Source organism: Pipra filicauda, unplaced genomic scaffold (genome assembly GCF_003945595.2).
Source record: "Pipra filicauda isolate LSUMZ 115617 unplaced genomic scaffold, ASM394559v2 scaffold52_size3558583_pilon, whole genome shotgun sequence".
NCBI lineage: Eukaryota > Metazoa > Chordata > Aves > Passeriformes > Pipridae > Pipra > Pipra filicauda.
The window spans coordinates 3,017,427-3,040,873 of NW_024104676.1; the positions used below are offsets into that span (position 1 = coordinate 3,017,427).

Genomic DNA, 23,447 nt, shown 5'->3' on the forward strand with positions numbered 1-23,447 from the left:
TCTCAGATGTTTACATGAGTCTGCCATTCAGTGCCAAGTCCTCACCTTAACAAGCCTCCCATCTTGGAATGCTCTGTGCTCAGTTACTGCCAAAACATACTTTGTCCTGTAAGTTTCCAAAACACCACAGCATGATCACCATCAGCAAGAGGTAGCCATCTTCAGAAATGTTCCCAAGAACACTGATATAGAGCCATGAAAATTCTTTAAGTAAGCAAACAAAGAAAGACATCGTCCTTTACCGGGGGAGCAGATGAGCTTATTTGCCTTCATATGTATAGAAAGTGAAGTTAAATCTCTACACAAATATTTGCAGCAAAAGCCAGTTTTCCACCAGTTAAGCTGGAGAACAGATTACCCAAGTTCCTACTGCAGTTACAGATAAAGATCTGCCTCAATCTTTGCAATTAAACCACTTAACTATGGTCTGTTGCTTACTAGTTACCAACAAATAGAATAGAGTCGCCATACTTCCCAAGACAGGAAATAGCACCTGGCAGACCAGGAAGGTGGGACTGCTACCTGCAGCTAACACCACATGTACCAATATGGGACCACACCTTTGCAGCTGGCCCAAAGCAGCACACCAGTGTTATTGGTACTGTATGCAATGACAGAATTAAACATCTACAGTGTATAATTAGTTTTTAAATAAGCAAGGGTTTATTATTTTTATTTTTTTAATTATTTCATTAATATGATTTTATTATTCTTTATCATCATTACTGATGAGAAATACATGTGGTGTGAAAAGAGCTTCAGGGAAACATAGACCATCTGAAGCAGCTGACCTCAGCAAACTTCCCTCAGCAAACATATATGATAACCCTGAGGTGTTCCTCCTGCCCACAGCATTCTGGGTGTGTCAGGTAGTGGACTGGATTCGCAGCACACATCATCAACACAAATCCATGATTCCCAACCAGCCCACAGATTACAAAGTCTCCTGAGCAATACTAGAATTGCCACAGCTCCATGGCAGTGCACAAAGGCAAAATGGGAGCACCTCGGCTGCCAGTGCAAACACAGATGACTGTTCAGGAGCAGTCCAGCTAAAGGACTGGGCAAGCACGCCTTTTTTTAGGGTGACAAGAATATTACACCTCTCTCACCTCACCCACAGTCCGCTCAGGTTTAGCACCTTCCTTCAATGCCTACCACAAACACATTGCTGAATTATATTTCTCAGTCTCCCTGAGCACAGCAAGTCTCATAAAATAAAGCTTCACGTTTGTATAGTATAATTTGCCAAATGGAGGTTATTTTCGTCCAAGGTATTATGAGTAGTTTCCACATATTCAAAAGGGCTTCCCTTCTCACACAGAGTTGCTCCCCTAAATTCCCAACCCCCAGAGATCCATATTCCCTCAGAATGGCCTTTCACATCTGCATCCACCTTCACCACTCTGTGTTCACAGAAAATGCACTGATTTACCATTCAAAATCTCCTCATACCAAACTTGTATCTGACTCCACCCTGCTAGTCCTGTGACTGGCACACCCCCTCCCTCACTTCCAGCAGCTTGTCCTGCCCACACATCCCAACCACTTCACCAAACCTTTTCCATTCAGAGGCATTGCTAGACCTCTTGACCCTGCTACCACGCCCCAAGCCCCAGCCCTAACTCAATTGAAGCCCCTGTTTTGTGGCATAGCTTGGAGGATCCTCCCACTACAGGTAGGATGAGAGCCAGAATCTGTACAAGACAGTGGTTTCTGTGACAATCTGTGCATTAATTTGAATCTTTGATCACTAAGTTAGCCTTATGAATGGTTTAGGGTGTAGGATATACTGTGAGAGGACTTGGACTCTAAGGGTGGGCTCCAGGATCCTGCTTTAAATCAAGCATATACATTCCTGCAGTCTGCAAGACCAGCACTGCCTGACTCAAACTGGCACTACAGGCACAGTGCCAGTGCACTAACAAGATCAATGTAATCTGCCATCTCCAACTGGCACCAGCCAGCATCCTAAACAGAGAAGCTTTTGAAAGTTTTTAGTTCTGCTCCTTGACAAAACAACAAACCTATTCTACCTAAGGCAGATTTACCATTAGAGCTACTAATTATGACCAGGCCCTTCCACTCCCAGGCCTTGGTCTAGATCTGGATCTACTGGATCTGGAAACCAACTGAAGTCTAAATTTCCTGCTTTGTGAACCCAAAGTCAACTCAATCCCCAGACCTAATTTTTCTCATTGCTCATTTATCCTCTACAACCCCTAGAGCTCCTAGCCTTGTGACTCTTAAAAAATCAGCCCTCAAAACGAGGCCAGCAGGACCCAGCAGTCATCCATTCCCAGCAGCTCCTCCTGGTTCTGAACTAGCCTTCCCTGGAGACACCACAGCCCAAGGCCTCCAGCCCATCTGAGAACACAAAGTTAACATGATACTAACTTACAAGAAACACATGGTGCCTGCAACCTGCCAACAAACCAAGCCCACATGCTTCTGCTTTCCTGTGCCCCAGTCCTAGCTGTGGTCATTATAGTATTATAGCTACTGTATGGCCTCAAAATAAGTTAAGATAGCACTTGCCCTCAACACAAGTTTTTTACCTCCTTCCCCTTGTTTTTAGGATTGAGAGGACCTTGTATGGCCAGGCAAGTTTCCAGAGTTACCTCTCTGATGTTGATCCCCAACACCAAGAGATATTCAGACAACTTCAGACAACTTTCAGAAATTGGAAGAGTAAATCACTAGATTTGCTTTTTTCCTCCTCCATGATTACTTTTAACACCCACTATCTCGTGGTATTATCAAATTAAGAGTCACTGTTGTGTTATCTGATCCATACTTTTTTGTTTACCCTCTAGTATTGTCAGAAAGGATTTATTCTCTCTCAGTATAATCTATCTTTAAGTTTTTATGAAATACTTACCTCCCTCTATGAGTGGAACTCACATGCCCAGTTTCAGCATTTGAAGTTAACTGCCAGTCAGTCAATCTGAACTTCCCTTGTAGTCAAGGGAAATAATTAGGCACCTTGGGAGGCTGATTCAACTAATTCTAAGATACTTATCTAACACAAGGCATATGAATAGCCCTGTGAGGCTGTGTATTTCTTTCCACTGGATATAAAGGGATTCAAAGGGAAAAAAATACATTTAAAGGTTTAACTGTAGATTTTTAAATCAAGCAAATTAATCCACCTAACCTGCTGTTGTTGTTGTGCTTTCCTCTGACAACATTGCAACATTTGAGCATTTTAATGTATGATTCACATGGAAAGCAAACACATGGAAGCTACTGCAGTCACTGCCACTACTCAGGATGAAGAACAATAAAATAAATTCCTGATGTCAAAGGGGTATCTATTTCAGATAACATCTCCTTTTGCTCCCCTGAAAGGCTTAAAAGCATCAAGTGAGATGTCTTTAATTTTTTTTACTGTAACACATTAACGTGTTTCCCAGAGACAGAAGCCAATTATTAAATGAGGAGCATTCCAAAATGGGCAATAACACTTATTTTTGTTATAACCAAAAGAATAAACAGACATCACTAAGTAGCAGAGAAGTCAGTATTTTAGTCAAACAGATCCAGAAAGTTCCATACATGCAAAACATAGCATACCGTACAAAAAACAATGTCGAAATCATCAATTTTTGAACTTCTTCCCAGTTTGAGAATAACAGTGCCATGAGAACTTATCTGCTCTACAGTGCTCCACAAAATACCACAATTCTGACAATACCTAGAATTCATAACCTAATCTTATCAGAAGGAAAACACACTTTGGTGCAAATGGAAAGAACCACCCCTGGAACCTGGTGCAGCTGTTCTGCCTGATGGTGTAGATGCACAGTCCTTTATTAGTTTGGCCCTGCAGTGCTGAAGTCAATAGGAACTTTGTGGATCATTTCAGTGGAAACAGATTCTGTGATAACACGAGCCTCTAGAGAGGAGGGAAACTCCTTCCTTTATGAGTAAATACAGAACACTGACGCAAGTTTAAAGCGCAGAGAAAGAAAAGATGTGGTGGATATAGCTAAGCTCCTTCAAAATGAAAACATGGCCTAGAGTATCTCACAGATTTTTTCCTAGCTGCAGAACATCTTGTCTTCAAAGAAATCTGTCCAAATCCTTCTCATGCTAACTCTTCTCATGACTGACTAGATTGTATAATTTAGGTTGATAGGAGAAATAAGATTAAAAAATCCTTCACCTGTAACAATTTAAACTGTCAAACCATATCTTAATCAAATGCCTACTCAATAAGCATTTAAAATCTATTTCTGTTGAATGAACAAATAAAAATGTAGGATGATGTTTTACATTTCTTAAAAAATTTTAGTCAATGTAATTGTAATTATTTTGAATACTCGGAAGATATTAAGAAGTGTAACTTTGTCTGTGCTTGTGCAAGCACATGCGGAGGGCATGGATGAAGAGAGAGACAAATTTATGAAATGGAAGAAGCAGATGCAGGAGGTTATGGCTGAGGCAGCAGCCGAGGAGGACATGTTCTGAAGATACCCAGCATGGATTTGTGAAGACAGAGACTGTTGACTTAACAGAGACTGATTCAAGTTGTTGATACAAGTTAAATATTTATTATACCACAGTTTATACCAAATGGTATTGTAATTTTCCCCTCACGTTTATCCCCTATTTTTTGATTGGTTGTGAGTTGCTGCATTGCAGATACTCCCCTCACTGGCCCCCACTAATCCTCTGGTACCTCCTTCCTCTCGTGATTGGTTGTTGTTCCTGCCTGTCCTAGGCTCCTCCCCAATTTCTAGAATCTTCCCACGTGACTCTATAAATAGAGCTAGCGCCCCAGAATAAAGTTGCAATAGCTTTGAGCTACCACTCTGTGCGAACCCCCTGGCTGTTGCATCTTCCTTTCCTTGATGACTGCCGCAAGCACAAATCTAAAAATTCACACATACAAGAAAACATATTATTCAGGAAGAATCTTGCAAAAATTAATGAAAACTTAGTAAGTACAATACATGGCAATTAAGTTTTTGAAAGGGATAATTAATTTTTGCAAAGACTGTAAGTGCCCTCTTAAATAAAAATATTTTGATATCAGATATACTAAGGTATGATTTGAGATAATTTTTCTGCAATACATTTTCTATTGCAAAAACTACCGTGCTTCTCAAGCAACATTATTTTCTTTTAAAACATGTTATTTTAAAATTAGAAACCAGACTTGAAAAAGGCAAAGATTTCAAAAGGTTTCACTCATCTACAAAACTATTTTTCAAATGTCATCAAACAAAATGTTATCTTAATCAAGTAAAAATGACATGTTCCCAATCCTGAATTATTCAGGAATCCCTCAGTTGACCATTTTTTCCAGTACAGTTAGGAGGCAACCATCTCTGCCATGTCTCCAAGACAATGAAATGAGAGTAATCTCAGCACAGAGCACATCAAAGCAACAGCCTGACTTACTTTCTCTGAACTGCCTGTGCGAGGAACCAATTGCCACCTTCCCCTAAAGAAAGATCAACATTGAAAAAATCTCCTACAGTATGTCTCTGCGTTAACACCATGTGAATGCCCACCACAGCATCCAAAATCCAAAAAGGATGAAAAGTAATGCTGTCCTGAAAAACTGGTTCACTAAAAACATACTTTTAGTGGCAGGTCATAGGAATTGGGAAAAACAAATTTACTCCCTTTATCAGATTAACCTCACTAGGAAAGAAAAGGCTGAACACAATACACCTCAGCCATACCTACTTCCTACTCCCACCATTTTACTTTCGGTGATGTCTGCAGCACAGCACTTAAGATAAGGGAAGGCCAGTTTCAGTCTCAAAATGAATGTTCTTTCTTCTGGTGAAACATTTAGTATAAGCATGCATTCAGGGGCTTGTTTGCTATAGCATTTCCTTTCATCTAATCAGTGTTTAACCCATTCACCTATGAAAGCAACATAGAGGTTGCTACTTGATTTCATAAGACTACAAATCAGAAACCAAATCTGTCACACATACACATACATGCAAAATAATAATCCATCTCTGCTTCATAGGAAACTATCTCAAAGAAAAAGTAATCTTAATGCGAATAAAGACTGCTGATAACAGAAAACAGTTCAAACTTAGAGTGGAAGATAAATAATGTTAATTAATAATTATTGAAATAATTTTTAAAAATTCCTTTTTCTTTTTGTGCATGTTTTGGCTGGGATGGAGTTAATTTTCTTCACAGTGGCTAGTATGGAGCTGTGTTTTGGATTTGTGCTGGAAACAGTGTTGCTAACATAGGGCCTTTTTCATTATCAGTGCTCACACAGTGTCAACATCTCTTCCTGCTCAACCCACTCGACCAGCAAGGATGCCGGGGCTGCACAAGAAGTTGGGAGGGGACACAGCCAGAACAGCTGACCCCAACTAACCTCAGAGATATTCCATCCCAAATGTCACCATGCTCAACATATAGAACTGGAGGAAGATGGTGGTAGGGGAACGGAGGACATTCAGAGTGATGGTGTTTGTCTTCCCAATGTTTGTTACACATGATGGAGCCCTGCTTTCCTGGGGATGGCTGAGCAGTTGCCTGCCCTTGGGAAGCAGTGGACGAATCCCTTGTTTTGCTTTGCTTTTATGGGCAGCTTAGGCTTTCCCTATTAAACTGTGTGTCAGCCCACAAGCTTTTTCCCTTTCACTCTTTCCCATTCCACTGGGGGAGTGAGTGAGTGGCTGCATGGGGCTGAGCTGCCAGCTGGGGATAAACCACAACACTTTTACAGTTTAAATAAAAGCTTCCGAATTACTGGAAAAATGTAGACATTCACTTGTAAAATTATGAAATACATCAAGATGAAAGCAGCTGTTAGAACACAGTTAAGCATTTTAAGATTACATTTGTTCATCATCATCATCATCATCATGGCTAGGCTTCGGAACGAAGATTTGGGAAGGCTCTATCCACATTTGTTACAGGCACGCTGGTTGCTTATGAGGCCAATACGTGACAGACATATCCGATTGCAAAAGGCACAGCAGAAAGACTCCTTAGATGGTGTATTCTGCAATACACGGTTCTTTCTGCGTTGCCTTTTTTCCTCGAGGGTGATCCTGCGTGTGTTCTCAAAGGAGACAGCTGCGTTATAGATGGTGTGTCTCCAGGCCTCCCGATTTGAGGCCATTTGTTCATAAGCTTTTTACAATCAGCTCTTGGCTTTCTTCTCCAAAAACATGGGTGGAGCAACAACTCAGGTCATTGATTTTTTAATTTACAAAAGAAAACTAACTTCTATTCTTTAACTTTTGTGGGTTCTCCTACCACTAAAAGAAAACAAACAAACAAACACAAAGCAAGATAAACACAATAAATAACACTAGTTCTTAAAACAGGATGGCAACCCATGAGGCTGTCTTATCGGGCTCTGATGAAGAGGGTTTCATCAGGAGTTGTGGGACAATTGTCCTTCTCAGTAACAGTCTCTACTGTACCTGAAGCAGACACAATCACTACCGTTTTAGCTGCTGAAAGAGCTTTCTCCTTCTCTGCGATGGCAGCACATACTGCCACAATTTCATCACTTTCAAAGTCATAGTCAGGGATTGGTTCTTGTGCAAGCTCCTTTTCTTTCACTAGTGCTTGCACTGATTCAGTCTTTGTTGCCTTCTGCTGTTCATGTAGTTTTCTGGCCCAGGAAAGGTCCTCTTTCCATACTTCGGGGTTCATTGGAAAGATGTGTAAGGATACCTGGAAACTTCGGATTGCCTATAAACAGAAGAGGGAAGAAACAAAGATTGGACACTCTAAAGTCTACCTATTTCATCATAAAAATTGACAACAACAAAAAAATTACATACATCATTCATTCAAAGACAAAAGCCATTTTACTCCAAACTGTCTTTACTGGAGCAACCCTCCCTCAGCTTACATTCCATAGCAGCATCACTCCCAAACAACTGTGTCTGAAAGTATGAAAACGCATAAACAAAACAGATACCTGGCAACAAGGGCACAGATAAAGAGTTCATGTATATGAAAAACAGTATTGTAATTAAAAAGGTAAAAGCAAAAATAATTTTTTGGTTTGATGGTTTTCTTTTCCACGTCTCTCTCATCATCAGATGTATGGAAAGGCAAAAGCAGATATGGTTTAAAGAAATATAGAAAAGGTATGACTGGAATTTAAAGTATCGCTAATATTGCTGCTTTTAAATTAGCATACAATCACTTCATATACAGACCTAATACTAGAATAATAGTAGCCCCATGACAAGCAGTTTCTGTAACAGGTTTGTGCTTGCAAAACCACCTAAATAAATGGGTAAAAGTAGGCAAATAAACTCTCAACTCGGAGAGTTCCTCTCAGAAAGAACTCCTATAGTCTCATAAACCATGTAATATTAGTAACAAGTAAGTAAAGTTTATACTGATTCTCCTTTCATGCAGTTCAACTAGGAAAAGACTCAAAAATCTTCAGCACATAAATTGTTAAATATATAAAAAAAAAAAAGTGACCATCTAAATCCAGTAGATGCGCTGTTTGACAGTAAAAAGAGGTTGCTACAATACTGGAAAAAAGCTAGACCAAGAATTACAAATGTATTGTATTTTAGTTTTTTTAACAGTGAAAAGGTAAAGACTGACCTTACTTACTCAAACTTATGTGCATCTGTACAGAGACGTGTGTATTTCACATTTATGACTGTACAGCCAGATACAAAAATGGTCATGGTAGTGACCAAACTCTTGTGTGAGAACATACAGAAGCCTTCCTATAGACTGGGAAAAGAGTGATTATATGGATTATTATATAGATTTGGATAATATTTGAGAAGAGTTATAGCAATTTGCATATTAAGACTTTAAAGACATAAGAACAACCATCAGATTCCATATTCTATTGTAATTTATAAATACTTAAAGCATAAAAATTAATTTGCAAAATCACAAGCTTTCATCTGCATTGACAGAAACCGATAGTTCGTACTTCTGATGGCACAGAGGAATATATGAACCCTGTATGACGTGAACTCAGAAGACAAGGGATACAAATCAGAATAAGAAATTATGATTATGCTACCAGTATTATTGCTGTTGTAATAGGCAGCCTTTCAGTTCCGGGGGAAAAAAAATACTTTGGTTATTGGTCAACAGCCAGCTCTGAAGTGTAGGAGCATGTTGAACTTTAAACAGAAGGAGGAGTGCAGTTTAATTCTTGTAAACCAGTGTCATTTTATTCAACTCTGCTAGCTTTTAATTTTCAGGGATAGATGAACTCCAAGTAAACACTAAATGCTCTTTTTTGTATTTCTGTTGAAAACAAAATATAAACAAAAACCATCTGCTTTTAAGCTTTCCATGGAAGAGGTCCCCTGATTAAAGCTTGTCTATATATAGTTACATTCATGCACAATAAACAATGTTAAACACAGTAATAAAATACAAGGTAAGCTTTGAAAAAAATCTTACCAAATAAAGCTTTGAAGCTGCTTTGATGATTCATAAAGCATAAAAAGATCATCTTAGTAAATCAATTAGAAGAAAGTTTTTGTGTGTGACATTTTTACAAAGAAATAGTAAAATAATAAATTTTTAAGCGCTGCAAAAGATCAGAGGGATTAATTTGAAAGCAGCAATGTAGTACTGAAAAATACAGACTTATCATAGATATAAAATTTTACGCTGCCACTGCAACTGCACCTGAAGCCACTAATTTATTTTAAGACAGAAGAAAAGAAGAGTGCTACTTCTAAATCTCCCCCTAATGGAGATGTAAATCTCCTTTGCCAACTGCCCGTTTTATTATAGGAAAACATGGTGACAGTAGATTAAACTGGTATTTCTAGCCTCATTTTAAAGGGCAGCTGTGGTTTCAGAGATCCCACATGTAAGGACTACAGGACTTTAGATCAGTACATAGTCATGTATCTGGTTTTGCTTCTGCAGGGAGGTGCAATGTAAAATCTACTGCAAGATATTTTTGCTTGTGGAATTAAAATATTTGAAAAATTTGTATTTTTAAAGTATTTTGCATTTTATCTCACTAGACAGTATTCAGCAGAAAACAATCTTTCATTTGTCCCATGAGCAGTCTCTTCTGCTAGTCTGCACAGTCGTTCAATGTGAAGGGCAGTTTTGATCAGACTGCAGTTTTTACAAGATTTTATAACTCATGGACTTAGCAACTGTCACTATACAGAAACCCCTAAAAAAGGTAAGGGAGCATTTTAAGAGGTTATGCAGTTTGCATCTGCCACCAAAGCATGTATTAGGCCTTTATGTTACACCTGAGAGACACTTTCTGACCTATTTTAAAGGATGTCCACCGATGAAGATATGCATACATCTACAAACAATCTTCTTCTGTGTTTAATGATTTTTAATACGGATTTTTTTTGTTCATTTGTTTTTTGTTTTTACAGCATTCAACACAGTACTTGGGGTTATGGTGCATGAAAACCTGGACATGAGCTAGCCATGCGTGCTTGCATCCCAGAAAGCCAACAGTGTCCTGGGCTGCATCCAAGCAGAGGGGGCAGGAAGTCGAGGATTCTGCACCTCTACTCTGCTCTGGTGAGACCCACCTGGAGCACTGCATCCAGCTCTGGGGTATGAGTACTTTTACCTTGCAAACCAGGACACTCCAGGAGACTAAAAAACATTCACCTCTCTATTACCAAATTCTACTGCTAAAATTATTACAGGAATTTCAAAACAATTGTACAACAGACTTTCTGCCACATCCCAGTTTGTCTTATCTTGTGCATCTGTTTTAGCTAGCACTTTTAATTACAAGGTCAAAATGTTCAGAAATGTACTTCTCAAAAGTTCAGAGCATCTGCCAAAGATGCTCAGAAGACACCAGCTATATCAGTTGCAATCACTTGCAAGAACTCAGTACCCCTGGCAGAAATGTACCTGAAAAGGGCATTTCAACTTTTGGAGACTTGTTTGCCCTTCTGCTTTCTTGATGGAAAATCTGATTAGAAAATCCTTTCATTCATTAAAAATTATTAGGTGGGTTAACACAAAACACATTTACGATTTCCAACAGCAGTTGAAAAAAAAAAAAAAGGATTACACTTCAGGACTAACACAGGACCTTTCTGGGGAAAGTAATATAACTGGTTATTACTTATAATTCAGTAGGACTGTTAAAATCTGTTGAAAAGAATATAACGGAACCCCACTTTAACTTACAAAGCATGGCATTTTCTCTCTAACTTAGTATTTCCCAAATACTTCAGCTTTTCAGTGGAAGGCCAACCATCAGCTTCCTTTTGATTACCAAAATTTTTTACATTTCTAAATGCTAACACTGGTAACATTTTGAAAAATTATCTCAAATTCAGAATTAGTTATATTAATTAGCTGGATTCCAATAAATCATTTCTCTCTTCGGGAGCACATAACTCCCATCATTATCTACAATACCTAAACTATTTCTTTCAAGAGAAATAAAAGAAAGGGGTGATCTCAGTATTCATATTCCTTTGACAAAATGTTGTCACACATAAAGACTGCTAAGCCACTAACTGTTTAGTAAGAATACAACAAACCACATCCTTTGAAATATCAAACAAAAAGCATGCAAAAACTGGTGCATATTTACACATCTACCCAGTTCACTTTGTAATCCTCAGTACTCCAGATCTGACAGGGACCCAGAACAGGGTCAGTCACAGAATCATAGAATGGCTGAGGTTGGCCAGGACCTTCTGAGGCCACCAGGGCCAATCCCCTGCTCCAGCAGGGCCACCTGCAGCTGCTTGCCCATCACCATCTCCAGATGGCCGATGAATTTCTCCACCATGGGAAACTTGTCACTTTTGTTTGGTCCTCTCTTGCTTGGGATTTTTTAATGCTGCTTCTGTTTGGGCTGTTCTTTTTTTCCTGTTTAATCAAAGTATGGGGCTTACTCTGTTTCACAGGAAGAGCTGTTCTAATGAAGCTATGTGAATGTTGTTACTGGTTAAGATGTCATCACCAATACAGTAAATATAAGTTGTAAACCCAAATATTTACAATTAAATGAAATATTGAAAGCCTGACTAAATTTCTACAGTTTCTACATTCACACTGCAACTTTACTCAGTTGTGCTCTGTACAATGATGTGTAGAATTTAAGGAATTTCTGTCTTTACAGAAATAAAGTTCTCCTAGCTCACATTTAAGTAGTACTGTTGAATTAACCTATTTAGTAAATTCAGAAAAAAAAAAAAAGCAAACAATTTTTAAAAAAGTAAAATAAAAAGGGACTAATTTACATCATTCTTTCTATCACAAGTTTGACAAAAACTAAATCAAAACAAATCTTTATTTGCAAAAAATGAATATGTTAGTTCATAAATTAGATTTGTTTGGAAGCTGTATTTTAGACCTGGGAAACTTCAAATTAAAATACAATCGTTTTTTTCCTCTATGAAAAAATGCATCATCCCTTGTGAAGTAATAAAAATATTTACAACAGACCATTGGTAAGATGAGGGTAATGAAGACAGACACTGGTTGGGGAAATGAAACAAGAAACAGAAGAAGCTGCTTTTGAGAAGGGTACTAATTTCCAAATCTCAAAGAAACCCACTAAAAAGCCCTGACACTTATGCTTTATTAATTTTTCTTTGTAAAAAAATATAATACAGGGAAAAATTAGAAAATCATGGCAATGAAAGACTAGAGGAAAAAGGATAATTATGACTTAGACCACATGGGCAAGAAGCCTCCACAGGTTCAATAATTATGAACTCATTTCATATTTTAAAACTCCTTCAGTCTTAACCTTTTAAAATTCCTTAAAAATTGCTTGGTTGACAAACAAATAGTGAACATTATCTACATTTTTGGACAACTCCCCAAGTTCTCTGTATGTGAGAACATATTAATCAGAATCCATTCTGACTGGTGTGACATGATTTGCCTACGTAGGCAAAGCTTACAGGACCTAGTGAGCAGACCTGGTCGTAAAAGTAGTATGGATATATCACTATTTATAACTGATATTACAGCAGCTGTAGCTTTTTCTACAGAATAAGAAGCATTAGTTACCCAGGACCCTTGAAGGAAATAAAACTTTGAATTTCCTGAGCCTAATGCATTTAGAAATCTTGGACATAATTTACAGCAAAGGTTTCATCCCTTCCTTAAAAGGAAAAGATCCAGACAGAACAGACCATCTACCCCTACCTTCTACACCACAAAAGCCATGGAATGTCACCAGTGTTGTAATGCAGATATGCATGGATTTATGTGATATATTTCATATTATGATACTATAACAACAAAGGGAGCACTCTGCACATCTGCAATGCACAGTTTTGCCTTAGGTTTTGTCTACGGAGACTGGAGCACCTCCTCTACAAAGACAGGGAAGCTCAGGCTGTTCAGCCTGGAGAAGAAAAAATTGCAGGGAGACCTCATAGCAAACTCCCAGTATCTGAAGGGGGCCTACAGGAAGCCAGAGAGGGACTCTTCATCAGGAACTGTAGTGACAGGAGAAGGAGTAATGGGTACACACTGAAAGAGGGGAAATTTACGTTAGATTTTAGGAAGAAATTCTTTATTGTGAGAGTGGTAAGGCACTGGAACAGCTTACCCGGAGAAACTGTGGATGCCCCATCCCTGGCAGTGTTCAAGGTCAGGGTGGACAGGGCACTGAACAACCTGGTCTAGAGGGTGGTGTCCCTGCCCACAGCAGGAGGGTTGGAAATAGATGATCTTTAAGATTCCCTCCAACCCATACCATTCCACGATTCTGTAATTCTAGGTTATTCCCATTGTTTGGGTTTGTTTTGGTTTGTTTGTTTAAATACTGCTCCTTACTATACTTTAAAAATTAGTTTTTTGGTTTTGAAATGTAAGCAGTATCTTTTCTTATCTGAGAGCTCATGATGAGTTATTCTTCTAATGGACTTTTGTGAATGTGTCTGAATTTAAAACGTCATTTGCTGTGTTTCCACACCAACTAGGAGAAATCTATTATACTCTATATATTACAGTATTTACACACAGCTGGTAATATGACATAGGGGGAAAGTCTCCCTTTGCGTTACATCATGAACACAAGATAGCACCATGGCATACAGCTGCAGCTAGAAAAAAGATGCACTTCATCTACTACTACAGAGCATCCCTGGCTTTTTGCTGTGTTACTAAGTGAAGAAGCAACTTCAGCCACCATTTGAGGTCAAGGAGTCAGAGGAAAGCAGGAATGAGAACACATGATTTGCTGCATGTGAAGCAGGAGAGCAGGAGACAAGGAAAACAAGAAACCAGAATTTTATCAGCAGGCATGTATAGAAGTGAGCCTCAATATCAACTGGGACTTCACATTATGTTCATCTTTAAATTATGGTGACCTGTAGCAGTATAGCACCTAGAATATGTATTTATGTCAACATAATTATTCTACTGCGTAAAGCCACCATGTAAATATAGTATATAACACAAAAGTCTTCAAGCTAGGCAGGTCTTTCACAAGTCCAGCAACAAAACCGCACAGGAAGGATTTGTGAAAAGCAATAACGTAGAGAAAATTATGGGAGATAAGTAACAACAATCTTTTTCCTTGTCTACATTCAGGTTACCATCAGGATATACAGCTACCTTCATATTTCTGTTCTTTCCTTCTCATTCACAACTAATTCTGCTTTCCTACCAGTGCTATCTCTCCTAATCCAAGCTGGGCACGTCCCAAAGTCTGCCAGGCATCCCAGGAACGTGGGTTTCTCTGGACAGCCATTTCTGCTGCATGCACTGCTGGGAACACTTCATGTAAAGACATCAGGACCTATAAAAGAAACAGAAAAATAAGAGGAAGAAAAATAAGCAAAATTGAAAAAAAGTTTAAGTTTATTGGGATTACCCAGGCAGCAACCACTGTTTCAATAACTAAGGGCCAGTTCATCTTATCTTGCTTTTTATAGTTTAGTTGTCTGATCTCAGACAGTCACCCAAACTCACTTCTATCCCCATGGAGACAAACAGGCATGCTAGAGGCTGATTCACCTGAACTATTTAAGCAACTCCATTAGAAGTAAATGGAACTGCTTCTGATGGCATCTCCCCTTGTCTATAAACCCTACACTCTGTAAAAGGATTACAGAATACACCGAAGGACAAACACATGGAGAATTAAACACAATAAATGTGCAACTGTTGTTGAAAAACTCCTGGGTTGTATTTTTTCTTTTTAATAGAAGACTGGAACCTACCGAAGACAGTTACAGTGCACATGATATAATTACAGAAACAATCTCCTGTAATACAGCATGGAAAAAGACCTTAACAATGACTTGTATTTAGAGAGTAAGCATTCTGCAACAGCAAAGCCTAGTGTAGACATGAAGTCTATTTAAAGAAGAAAAAAAGTGGTTCCTGAAAGTGAAAATCTGTTATTCAGCAGTTACCATAGTATTTTTGTTCTTGCATTCAATCTCCATAACTAAGCCTATAAATCACAGTTAGCAATACTTAATGTGGCTCAAAGCTTGCCATATGTTTCCAAGACTACCATGAGATTGGCACATTATCTGAAAACCTGCATCACACTCTGAGGTCATGATTTCAGACACCCACATGCTGTGGTGGTAGACACCACTGTAAGAAACAAATGACAACTGCATTCCTGCAGTATGAGGAGAATGTCAACCACAAGAGTAAGATTCATGTGTGGGCAACCACTTTCATCCCATCTGACCCACAAGTATGATGAATAATTTTAGAACATATTAGTACTATTGCTGAAGTGCAAAAAGCATTTATCTAATCTTACTGTTCTAAGGTATATTAAATAGATAAATATGAGTGCAGAGTAAAGGAGGATTCAAATGGGATGATCTTCGGTATTTACTGTAATTAACGTAAAGTACTTGCACAGCACAGGGGTGAGTACACTAAAAAAAAGGGGGGCGGGGGAGAACAGAGGAAGGCAAGACTTACAGAAAGTAATCCTGTACTGAAGAAACCAAGACACATCACAAACAAAGCTTCTGATAAACCCTACATACTTCTGCTGTTTTAGTATGACTACATTTTTCTGAAGACTAATCCTACGGCTTCTCTTTGATTCCATTTAATGGACTGTACCTTAAAATTTAGAAGTACTTCAAAAATTTTTAAAAAACAACCCACAGTCATATGTCATTTTCCCCTTTTTTCCCTCAACAGTTCTAAATGACTGTGCTTTGTATCAAATGATATGTAATGAATGTTATGTATTTTTCCAAAACTTTCAGTGCAATTACAGGTTTGAGTGCAATTTCTCTTTTCTGCAGAAGATCTGTGAAATGAATCAAACTATTACTAGTGGACAGGTGTACATCCTACCAAGATTAAGTGATTCTGCACCTATCAGCTACCTTTTACATTAGTGTCTTAATGTGTTTATTCTCTAAAGAGAAAACAAAGAGTACACATTCACCAGAACATTTTTATGCATCCCAAGTATTCAGTACTTCTTACCAGTACTTTCTACTGCAAATTCCAAAATTCCAAAACATCTACGTAAATGTTTAGGGAGTCTTTTGTAGTTTTTAATGAATTTTAATGTTTTGTTTACTGAATTATGACCTCAGTAATAAAAGGCAATTATTCCACTTTCATCTATTTATGACTGTTGTGTGTACTAACGTAGACAGCTGCTTTAAAAATGCTCTTCCAGATCATGGTAGTAATTACTGTGCTCCTAGTAACTTTGGCATCAGTTTCTCAAAGTCCATTAAAACAAGTACATATTTGAATGCATATGCATTTTGTCCAGCATAGGTAGTTTTTTCAGTTATTAACAAAATGACTCAGCAATTCTTGTCAGTCATTGCAAAAGAATAAATTTATTAATGCACTCTGTTTTCCAGTACTCATCTCAAGAATCTCATTGTACATATATATACATGTATATATAAAACTGACTAGAGGGAAATGTCTTATAAAGATGTTCAGTAAGTGGATTTTCAGGACTTTATTCCAACAGATTTACCATTGTTACATGCATTAAAACAAACAACATCCATGTCATACAATGACTTAGTTTAACAGATATATCTTTAAAAGCCATACATGAGAGATTCGACGAATTAGAAGAACTCAGAGGCAAAAAGCTAGTTAAATGTAGCAACTAATATCAAGACACTGGCCAAGTATTAATAATCCAGGTAACGGAGTAAGTAGTGGGTAGAATCCTGTTCTACCCACAATATTTTGGAAGTTTTATGAATCTGAGTAAATTCTGGTTTTAAATGACCTCACTGGATTGAGGCTGAATCACTATATATAGATACATTCCAAGTCCAGTGAAACTAACCCAATTCCTTTTTCCATCCAGAAACCCATTTCAAAATACAGATGAATAAAATTCATCCTACCCATAAGCAGCTTACATTTATCCATGCTGTAAAGTGATTACCATTACACCACACAGAAATGCTTTTTTGCAATTTCGTTTTCTGGAGTTTACATGAATGTTCTGATAGTAAACTCGTCTCACTACACATCCCAACTTAAGGAAAAAAAAAAATTAAAAATAATCAGCGATTATTAGCGATGTTTTATAACCTAAACTTGGTTTAGGTCTGGTCTTGTCTTAGAAATCTCATAATTTCTTAAGTGGGAAGTCGTTCACCCAGTTCAAGATTAAAAAAACCTCTAGAAAAGAGGAAATGGAATTATCTGAATATGAGTGTGATGGGTTTCATCTACAAAAACAAAGAGGAGACATACATCTGAAATCCTGGTCCTGTTCAACGAATGCAAATTCAGGATGCAGCACTGTACAAAACTAGATCCTCATATCGCTGATGACAAAATATCTAAAAAGCTTATTGAGTGGAACTAAACCTGAATGTTTACATGTGAATTTACTTGTTTTTATAAACGTCTGTAAACAATTGTATTGTGTCCTTTAAAAATCCTGTCACAGTTGCATAGTGTGTTCAACTATGTTATCTGAGATCTGAGGTAGAAGTATCACTAGATAAGCACCACTAACCAGGTTTGTTCTCAGGAGTGGTACAGAATACCAGAATGTCTCATTTCAAGAAATTTGTTAGAAACATCACAATGTATCAAGTCCTTTGATATCTCTCTTCACACAGTAAGGAGTCCCACATGGTCCAGTCCCCAAATATTCAAACACAGATTTAAAGAATATGTTGAATTTTGTTCCTCCATCTTTGTAATTCAAAGCAGTAATAAAGTAATTCAGTCAATATCTAAGAAATTCAGCTCATAATTAGTTTCACGCATTAATACAGGCAGTCTTTATACATTCCTTTTAACATAGTTACAATGCTACGTATCTAACATTACAATCAACACTAGGCTGTTGTTGTAGGGTCTTTTTTAAAGATTTTTGGTTTTCAACAAAAATGTAAAAATGAACTTGCATAAACATTTACTTGCCACTCGTTCTTGCAATATGGGAGCAGCTGAGGCTGGTAATGGAATATCAATTATATATACAGACAGATCTTGCATGCAAAGAAAAGTGCACCCCTAACCTCTCCACACACCATAAAATCTGTTTTTAAGTGGGTCAAAGACTAGCTGAGGGAAATGGAAAAAAAAATCTCATCAACTTCTATGGGTTTTTGAAGCAGTTGAGCAATTCCACAATTCCCATGTGATTTTCTGGAAACACAGTTATTGCAAGTGTCTTTGACAACTAGGAACTTTAAACGCTATTTCCGCTCTTCAGAAATGCTAAAAGACATTTGTCCTACATCTGTTAAAATACAGAGCTTTAAGAACTTACCATAAACATTTACAGATTTCCTCTGTGCTGTTAGTATATTTATCTGAGCTGGATATTAAACAACACAGTATTGAAAATGTTAAATTTGCGGCTGAGAAAGGAAATACTCATGAACTGGGAAGCTGCTATATAATCCTATATAATATAGGATTATCTTAATAAATGTAACAGAATATTAGACAGATATTCAAGACCATGACAAACACTCCATCCTCCAATGTTAAATTCTCAAAAGAAATTACTTCATGAATAGACTTTTCCCTGCTGAAAGAAAATTAGTAGAGACCATAAAGAATCTTTGCGTATTGCACAAAGTCATTCTTACCATGAATCTCCCCCCCTATTATGTGACCCACATACCAACACAGGCAGATTTTTATAGACTCAGTGCCAGTTAAGCCCTTGCTGAAGTTGTACAGTTCTTCCAAAACATTTTCATTGAGCTACAGATGAACAGCCGCAGTATTTGCATTGGTATGCTGCACTGGAATAACACAGTCAGCTCTAAGACAGTATCAGTTAAATATTAACCACAATGTTTTTTTAATTAATTACATATTTTGGCAAAAATGGATTTTTACAGCTCACATTAGTGCCTTTAGAAGTAGAAGGGTATCAAATTACACGTTATACTAAACAGCTTCCAGTAAGCATAAGTCATACTGCAAAAAACATCTGTAATAATTATTTGCACATACGAAAGAGAGGTTGCCAATTGAAACATTAGATGTTTAGATGTTTGGTTAAAAAGATTCACTAAAGAGTTCTATAAATGTATATTCTGTACATAAGCTTTTCTTGTGTTCTCATTCACAGTGTAATAGAAGTGTTACTTGCCACTGGCTGCCGCAAGAGAGGAGCCCCGAAGAAAAGATACAAGGACTCCCTGAAACAACATCTCAGCCTTGGCCACATTGATCACCATAACTGGTCTACTCTGGCCTCCAATCGGGAGGTCTGGAGACACACCATCTATAACGCAGCTGTCTCCTTTGAGAACACACGCAGGATCACTCTCGAGGAGAAAAGGCAACGCAGAAAGAATCGTGTTCTGCAGAATATACCACCTAAGGAGTCTTTCTGCTGTGCCTTTTGCAATCGGATATGTCTGTCTCGTATTGGCCTCATAAGTCACCAACGTGCCTGTAACAAATGTGGTTAGAGCCTTCCCAAATCTTCGTTCGCGAAGCCCAGCCATGAGAAGTGTTACACAATGTAAGGATGTGAAAAAAAAAGAAAGAGTGAACTGCCTAGCCCTGCTCTCCTCTTCAGGAAAGCAAGCAAAGGCATGGTGGAAGCTGAGGCCTGGGTTCCTTTATTCTTTCTGCTTTCATTACTCTCCAATGGTTTCATTAGACAGGGAAAGATATTTTACAAGATTAATCAAAGTCACACAGCCAGTTTCTCAGCTGTAGTTCTTGCACACAACAACTAAACAATGTTGCCCAGTATCTGCTGACAAACACATTGTTTTTTTTTCTTAATTTCTCAACTGATAAAGAACTGTCATGTTTTACCTGTGATTTCATCTCATAAAGTGTAGCATCCTCTGGAGTTAATTGAAGTGCTTCATCCCACTTGAAAATAGCCTCTCGGTACCTGCAGTTAAAACAACATTACAGTGTCACTATATTTAAAGATACTGGATATTTCTATTTATATCCTGACATTGTCCTAAATAAAGTGCCATGGCATCTGATTAGTATTAATTATTTTTCTAATTATTTCCCCATAAGACATACTGAACTGTTTTCAGGAACTAGCCACTTGTTTTGACAGAACACATGCTAGGTACTACTATACAACTGGCCTCAAGTGAATTTACAAATAAACACAGGAAATCTGTAGCAAAGCTACATGACTTGATACAGTCACAATTTAAAACTTCTTTTTTGTACTGTAAGATACTGTAATAATCTAAGGACACCTAAGGAACTAAAGTATATAAATATAAAAAGTTGAAAGTAAACAGCTATACTGAAATCACTCAACTTTGGGAAAGCATACACTAGTTTCATATGTTGACTATCCTAGAAGACAGAACAAAACAGAAGAGTTGACCAAAACTAATAAAAATTAGCTCTTTGTCTTGAACAATGAGGTAAAACTTGATCAAATGCATACTATGGTTTTGCCCATATTGAAGAATTGTAATGGAATAGCAAGATCAGTTACAGGGGTACAGTCTTTCAGCCCTAAAGGTGGCATCAGATCAATATTAATGAGTCTGTGGGATACCACGTGTTCTCTGAATCTGTTTAAAAATCCACATTTGTTATGGAACTGTGCAGGAACTCCTGTATTTATATTAATTACACAGTAAAGGTATGAAAACAGTTCCTCTTGGTAGATATACATGCTGCAATTTTAATACAGTATAGATAAAACTACCGTAATTTTTACATGCACTTCATATGGAAACAGTTCTTATCTTCCCCTACTCCCCCTTCTTCCTTCTCTTTCCTTTCCCCATTTTTCAATCCTCTGGGTTTTATTACACCTCCAGGTTTTCCAGAGGAGTCACATGAAGACTTCAGAAAGTTCTGAACCAATTGAGAATAGAAAAATAAGACTGGAAAAGCAATGCAACTGAAGTCAAACTCTCCTTATGATTCAGGTTTTATTAGTTTGCAAATTACACTAGTAAGTATGATATTTGAGTCCTAAGCAAAGGATGTTCCAATAAAGCTCCACATTTCCTCAAAGTTCAGCCACCAGCTGTGCATTCTGTCATCTCAGCTCGTTCCTTATGGGCAGGTGTGTTCACTCTAAAAAACCATCATGATATTTTGTACATTTTAAGCTGTTATTTTGGTAGGGACTACTTTTTAAATAGAAGCTTACAGTTTTGTTCAAGACCTACCACGGACCTTGCACAACGAAGTCTACATGAGTAAGGGAAGTTCTCTGATCAGTTAGGTGGTATCCTGGCCATGCAGAAAGGTACAATATTACAAATGTAGGAAAAAGGTTTAGTAAAAAAAGATTTTGGAAAACGGACCAAATACGGTAATAACATCAGTAACCAGAGAGGAACTGGCATCTTGCAAGTAGAAAGATATAAGACAAAAATTTGCATTTCAGGAATCATAATTTTCACTTCTATGAACAGAACATTGCTCGAAGTGTCAATCTGAATGGAATAAAAATTCATAGCCAGAACATACTACCTCTGAAGGAAGCGCCAAATACAAGCTAATGTTCCCCCAAACCTTATTAGGTTTTGCTGCCAATTTGTCGGCAGTCTGCCAACAGAATAAAGATGGACAAGGGAAAAAAAGCAGCCCATTAACAGAAACACTACGCTATGTGTGGTTCTGTGTGTGAACAATAAGTTACTTAACTCTGTGAGCCTCAGGAAGCATGATCCAAGAGAATGGACAATAGAATGTCAGAATCACTTCCCAGCCTGAGAACACAACAGGAGAGGGCTGGTAAAGGAAAAGTTTTCTGCAGGTACACACTGAACTGACTGCTAAAAGGACTGACTACCAGTTCACAGTGTGGAGACACCGACATGGCTGTGAAATAGTCATCTTTTCAGTGCATGTATTTCCTTGAGAGGAAAGTCTGATAAAACATGACTGCTCTATTCCTTTAAATACGCAGAAAAAAGGATGTTTTCATTGCTGTTCCAGGAGAAACTAAGGTCCTTACTAAGAGAAACTGAAGCATGTTGCTTGCTCTAGTAACACAAATTTAAGAAAAAATCATTTAAGTAAAGATAGTCCATTAATGAAAGAATTTTATACCTCTCTCTTCTGAAGGAAAAGATTATATACTGTATTAAATATCAAATGACTGAAAAAGTTTCCTGGGAATATAAGGTACAGTTGTATATTCAATGTTCCAGTAAATGTTTTATGAAAACCATAAACCGTGGCTGAAATAAAAAGTGAGGTAACTCAGGAGTAGTGTTGTAAAATAAATAAATCATTTTATGGTTCCCAGTATCTTTTTTTGAGCTAAACTATACAGGACCTTTACCACTACGAGAAGGTAACTAGTTTTCAAAAGCTTCAACATAAATATAACATGTGCTTTGGATTTAATCAACACATATTTAATAGGCATTCCATTTGCTATTCCCATTTCTTTTCTTACAAATTAAACAAGCTCACATACAGTAGTGTGACTAGCAGGTCACAAGCATGTATGCATCAGCTGAGCTACAAAAACCGCCATGTCACAGCTGGAAAAACTGAAGTAATGAATTTTAGCTTAATGCTGCTTCACCAAGGTCTGCCAGGACTTCTTCCCATATGTCTGATATGGAGAGAGAGCACACGTTTTGAACACATGCTATGGCACTGCTGATACACAGCATCACAGAATATGCTGAGTTGGAAGGGACCCACAAGGATCAGAGTCTAACTCAACCCTGCACAGGACCATCCCCAGGAGTCACACCATGTGCCTGAGAGCATAATCCAAATGCTTCTTGAACTCTGTCAGGCGTGGTGCTGTGACCACTTCCTGGGGAGCCTGTTCCAGTGCCTAACCACCCTCTGGATGAAGAACCTTTTTCTAATACCCAACCTAAACCACCCCAACACAACTTCAGGCCATTCCCTCAGGTTCTGTCACTTGTCACCACAGAGAAGAGATCGGTGCCTGCCCCTCTTCCCCTCACAAGGAAGCTGAAGGCTGCAATGAGGTCTCTCCTCTGTCTCCTCTTTTCCAGGTTGAACAGACCAAGTGACCTCAGCTGCTCATCATACAGCTTCCCCTCAAGGCCCTTCATCATCTTCGCTGCCCTCCTTTGGACAGT

At 38.0% G+C, this 23,447-nt stretch overlaps 1 protein-coding gene across 2 annotated transcripts in view; it reads right to left on the reverse strand.

The window, feature by feature from the left end:
- Positions 1–7,035: 7,035 nt before the first annotated feature.
- The window catches only part of TTC33 (tetratricopeptide repeat domain 33), a 35,266-nt gene continuing 18,854 nt past the window's right edge, over positions 7,036–23,447 (reverse strand). For both annotated transcript variants that reach the window (XM_027714579.2, XM_039387073.1), the window contains exons 3-5: positions 20,194–20,275; positions 14,585–14,716; positions 7,036–7,695 (exon numbers count right to left, since the gene is read on the reverse strand). In XM_027714579.2, the coding sequence (XP_027570380.1) occupies positions 7,345–7,695; positions 14,585–14,716; positions 20,194–20,275 (565 nt within the window). In that variant the 3' untranslated portion in view covers positions 7,036–7,344. The remainder of the gene's footprint in view (positions 7,696–14,584; positions 14,717–20,193; positions 20,276–23,447) is intronic.